At 31.7% G+C, this 5,616-nt stretch overlaps 1 protein-coding gene across 1 annotated transcript; it reads left to right on the top strand.

Moving 5' to 3' along the window:
• The first annotated feature begins 3,595 nt into the window (after positions 1 to 3,595).
• On the top strand, positions 3,596 to 5,130 carry LOC107928166 (NAC domain-containing protein 90-like). Its single transcript, NM_001327283.1, is given in 3 exon segments — positions 3,596 to 3,861; positions 4,413 to 4,708; positions 4,811 to 5,130. Coding segments are annotated over 3 exon segments (702 nt in total). The 5' UTR covers positions 3,596 to 3,692; the 3' UTR covers positions 5,048 to 5,130.
• The last annotated feature ends 486 nt before the right edge of the window (positions 5,131 to 5,616 follow it).

Below are 5,616 nucleotides of genomic sequence, written 5' to 3'. Positions count from 1 at the left end.
AAAGAATTGTGTGAAGATAAGATTATCCTAATCAAATCTTCAATGTGGAGATTATTGGCAACCATCTTTGACTTTTCAAAGATGGATGGTGTCAGAAATTTGGCACCGAAAATCTAAGCATTTAAGGCATAGATTTTAGGGTTGAAATTTAGCTTGGGATAATTTCAATTTTGGTCCCTAATTGTATAAGGACTTTGCAAGTTAATCTTTGAGCTTCAACTATAAATGGGCCTAACTATTTCTCATTTTCTACATCCTACATTTGCCATTCTCTACTTAAGGCAATTGTTCTCTCTCCTTTTTTATAAACTTTCACTTATATTTTGGAGTGAAATATATTTGGTAGTACCCGAGGACGTAGGCAAAATTTGCTGAACCTCGTTAAAATTCTAGTGTTCTTTATTGTTTATTTTGCATATTTTGCGAGTGTGATTGTAGTGATTTATTGTGTTATTAAATTACGATAAAGGGATATTCTGGCTAGGAAAAACCTGGTACTTAAGCGATCCTCGTGATCCACCTCTCTTTCTTGGGAATTGAACTTAGTGTGATTTTTTAGTACAATAATTTTACTCTTTTACACGCTTCCGCGCAACACCACCCCACAGGCTCTGTTGGCTTAAGCTTTAACTATTTCCCTACCAGTGTTTCTAATTCTCTAGCATAACCTAATACAAATGTAGTAATCTCAGAACTTGTTTGTTGTTTGCTTTCATGCACCAACCTATTTTTTGAAAGCGAAATTTCCCATATTGCTACAATAGTAATTAACTTTTGATAGTTGCTCCTCCCATTGAATAATTGTCCAACCCAACTTACCAAGGAGTTCTCTGCTTGGCTTATCACTCAATTGATTCCCAATTTTTGCCAAACCTGTATGGCTATTGGGCAATCTCAGTTAGCATGAAGGACACGTTCTGCCTCAAGGTGACAATGAGGGCAAATTGCATCAACCATTAGTCTTCTTAGGCACAAATTAGCATTAGTAGGCACAAATTTGTTCGTGAATCATCATACTATAATTTTCATATTCTCCGACGCATATGTTTGCCAAATCTGTCTATAAAGGCCTCAAATATCTTGGCATATAAATCTATATGTGTCATCATCAGTGTCAGGAAAGCCTCTAAGTAATAATATGTATCCACTACAAACTGTGTACTCACCCGAGCTTTCAAGGCACCATCTTAGTCGATTTGTTATCTGATGTTGCGTCAGCTAAATGCTCAAAATTTTCCTTGCCTCGTGAATATCAAATGAGGTCAATATTTGATCCTCCTTCTATTTCCAGGTTTGCTCATCAATCAAATCTGTTACTCACTCAATTCCACTCACTTGGGTTGATTGTACTTTGTAGGGTTTGTCGCCAAGGAGCCAACACATATCCCAAATGGAGATTAGTTTCCCACTTCCACCTTGCCAGTCGATCCATTTATCAAGAAGGTCCCTTCTACCCATATACTTCGCCAAATTGCTAAAGGTTGACTTCCTAACTCAACTCTTAAAAAATCTTTGTTTACAAAATATTTAGCTTTTAGCACTCGAGCCACTAGCGAAGTGGGGTTACAAAGTAAACGCTACCCTTGCTTAGCTAATAGTGTGATATTAAATTTAGTCAAATTACGAAAGCCCATACCTCCAACCTCCTTCAAGTCACACAAATCCCCCCATGAAACACCAATGTATACCCCGTTGTGACTGCGATTTTGGCCACTAATGCCGACACATAATCAATTTTAGCTCCTTACAATAAAAACTTGACAATAAAAAACAGAACATTATATGCATAAAGAATAGCTTGTAATATCGATTTTTATAATTACAAAAAAAAATGTAAACATAACTTAGAATTAACCATATAAAACATAATTGAAGTTATAATAAAAATATATCTAAATTTACATTAAAATAAATTTGATTAAAAAAACATATGATTTAAATAAAATAACAATTAAATTTGAGAGTTGAATGATCCAAAAGCTTCCACCTTACCATAAACCATATGATATATTAATTTTACTCAATTTTGGTAATGTGTTTTATGCTATTAATATTTGTTTATTGTTTTTACGTTTTATTTACGTAGATTATACATGTTAAATTTTGAATAAATGTAAAATGCTTATTTATTATTTAATAAAATACTTTTCTTAATTAATATGATTTAAAGGGAGAGATTCACTTGCATAGATGTAAAACTAAACACCGATGTAAAATTAATATGATTTTACACCATTCTGTAACTTTTTATACAATTAATATTTTATAATCCAACTATTACATTTATCAAAGTATTTTTACTTGTAATGCATGTAAATTTTTGAATCGATCTAATATTTCTACTATCATATCGAATTAAAATATTGTTTATATTAATATATATTTAATAGTTTATTTTTAGTTAAAAATTTTAATTTATACCGAACTTGACATGCATGATCTAATGAATGGAGCATGAAATATGAAGATTGAATTATTAAAATATTAACCATATAAAAAATTATGAAAAAATGTAAAATTATTTTAATTTTGCTAAGTAAATTTTTACTTATAATTAAAATATTGAATTGAAAACTTTTGGAGCACTATAAATATAATTAATTTATTAAATTAACCGTGAATTTGTTTAGAATATCAATTATATAAAAAATTATAAGAAGATAAGCAATATTAATTTAATTTTGCACCAGAAAACATATGTGAGAAGGTCTACTTTTATAATATATACAATTCAGGTAAAAATGTACAAAACATAATATATATATATATGTATTACGAGATAAAAGAAAAATATATATTTTATGTGATGCGTATAACAGTTATATAAATATACATATATTCATATACAATTAATTATACAAATTTTTAATAGGGTAAACTACATCATTAGTCACTAAATTATAGGTAAAACAATCTAGTTATTGAACTATTAAAGAGTTTTCATTTAAGTCATTGAATTGTTAAAATTGATGCTATATGACTTTCTCTGTTCGTATTGCCTACACCAATCAAAAGCTTTATTTCCCCTTCTTTTCTACAGTTAATTTTTTCATAAAAATAGTTTTAGATGTCATGAATTTGCGCACTAAAATTCAAACAGTTTTTTCTCCGATCTTCGATACCGGCTGTTAAATCGGCTTGGATCTAAGATATGTTCTTCGAGTTGTTGATGTGTACTGATCTATTGTACCGATTGTTGAATCATAACTGGGAGCTCGCTAGCAGAACTTTTATTTAAAAAAATAAATTTAACAGCACAACGATTTAAATAAAAGCTTTTCAATAGTTCAGTGACTTAAACGAAAACTTCCGAATAGTTCACTGACCAAATTGTAATTTTTTTAGTTAAGATAAAATAAGATAAATTTATTATTTGTATGTACTCCAATCACATCAAACACGAACAACCACTTTATTTCATATAAGAATATATTGACTACGTCCAAGTAAAATAATAAATAAAATGTGAAATGAGTGACAATTGTATTAACATTTTCCATGGTAAAGCCCGTGGAAGTTTCCAAGGCCATTTCCCTTCCATTTTCTGACTGATTTCTTCTCTCTTGCCTAACTCCACAGTCCGTTGCTGGCCCCCCATTAATCAATGATCGAGAAATTACAACTGTAACTACATGTGTGTGTGTATATATAGTAGAAGACTGGCATGAATAAACAAGTATAGGTATATCAAAATGGAGGATATGCCACCAGGGTTTCGGTTCTATCCTACTGAAGAAGAGCTGGTTTCGTTTTATCTCCACAAGAAGCTTGAAGCTAAAACAGATGATGATCTCAACCACGTTATGAATCGAGTTATACCAGTTGTCGACATTTATAACTTCAATCCTTGGGATCTTCCTCGTAAATATATTTCTTCTTCTCTTTTGGATTTAACAATATCCCTTTCTATCACTTCTTTTGACATAAAATTTCTTAGTTTTGTTGAGGGTTGCGGATTCTCAATAAGCTCGGTATTGCTTTTGATCGGAGTCTTCTGCCATGGTTGCTGAAAAGCAAGCTCATGACAAGGCTCAAACTCAACACCCCGAGGATATTGAGAGAGCTGAGATACCACTTGCGTGTGTGCGTGTATATATATATATCTTCAGCAGTAGGAAAGATTAACCAGTATTGTTTTTCTTGAGTACCATGAAACTTGGGGCTCAGTGTTTGAGCTGAATAAAGCTTTTTTTTGTCAGATGAAACTTACCCATATACGAGAAAGCTTTGAATATGGACTCTAGAGTCTCCCTTTCTTCACTTTTTGGCATAAAATTTCTGGGTTATTTGATTATCTTGGAAATAAAACTAGCAAAAGTTTCAAGGAGGTCGAACATTTTATGTTTTTCTTTTTTTTAAACCAATATAATATATATATGTGTTTCTCATGATCACTGGTGCATTTGATGCAGGATTCTCAGATAACCTATGTCATAAAGACCCAGAGCAATGGTTTTTCTTCATTCCAAGGCAAGAGAGTGAAGCTCGAGGAGGGAGACCAAAGCGGCTAACATCATCGGGGTACTGGAAAGCCACTGGTTCACCTGGTTATGTTTACTCTTTCAACAGTCGCCCCATAGGTGTCAAACGAACTATGGTCTTCTACAACGGAAGAGCCCCAAATGGGAAGAAAACTGACTGGAAAATGAACGAATATAAAGCTATTCAAGACCATGTTTCTTTAGCTAATGCCACTACACCTCCTACCGTAAGTTCTTTATCATATAACCTCGGATTCAAACCTAGACAACCTTTCCTCTATATTTTATGTGATTTTCTCTCTCTCTCTCTCTCTCTTTTTTTTTTACAGCTAAGACAAGAATTCAGCTTGTGCCGGGTTTATAAGAAATCGAAATGTTTGAGGTCATTCGATAGACGGCCGCCAGGGATATTAAAGATAGGAGAACCATTTCCTGGACTCGATAATAATCAGTACATTAATCGATTTACTCAGATTGGGATAAACGATAACTCATCGACAAAAAAGGACGTCGTCGACGACGACGAATATGCATTTTGGGATGTTGATGGGTTTTGGAATCTTTAGAGATGATGTGTAGATGGAGAAGCTTGAAGAGATTAATTTCAAAGTTTGCATTAATGTCACCATTTGCATGAAACTATAAATTAGCCCTATTAGAGAACAAGAATAAGATTTGCTCATTAACTTATTATATGTGCTTGATTTGGTGAAAACCAAAGTTTTATTTGTTTATTATTCGCTTTTTGTCCCTGTTTTTAGTTTTCTTTCATTTCTAGCTATTTCATAGTTACCAAGCTAGTTTCATGTATCGCCCTAATTTTGGACCATCGATTAGTTGTAATAAAAATAATTAAATTTGGGTTTAATTTGTATGTTTAATCTTTTAAAATTATTACAATGAATTGGGTATTGGTATTGGTGTTAAAAATTTTGTTAAGACTCGAACAAAACTAAATTCAAACCAATAAAAGATATTTTGATTATATTTAAAAAAATCGTTAAGGTTAAATTTTGAATTTAGATTATATACTGCGATCAAATTTAACCTATAATCATTTTTCTTTTTTCTTTGATTGTTTTTAGCTTTTATTGTTGTTTGCATTAAAAAACTAGTTCAAAATGTTAACATGTTG

This window comes from Gossypium hirsutum, chromosome D01 (assembly GCF_007990345.1).
Source record: "Gossypium hirsutum isolate 1008001.06 chromosome D01, Gossypium_hirsutum_v2.1, whole genome shotgun sequence".
Lineage (NCBI taxonomy): Eukaryota > Viridiplantae > Streptophyta > Magnoliopsida > Malvales > Malvaceae > Gossypium > Gossypium hirsutum.
This window is presented reverse-complemented; position numbering and strand designations above follow the sequence as displayed.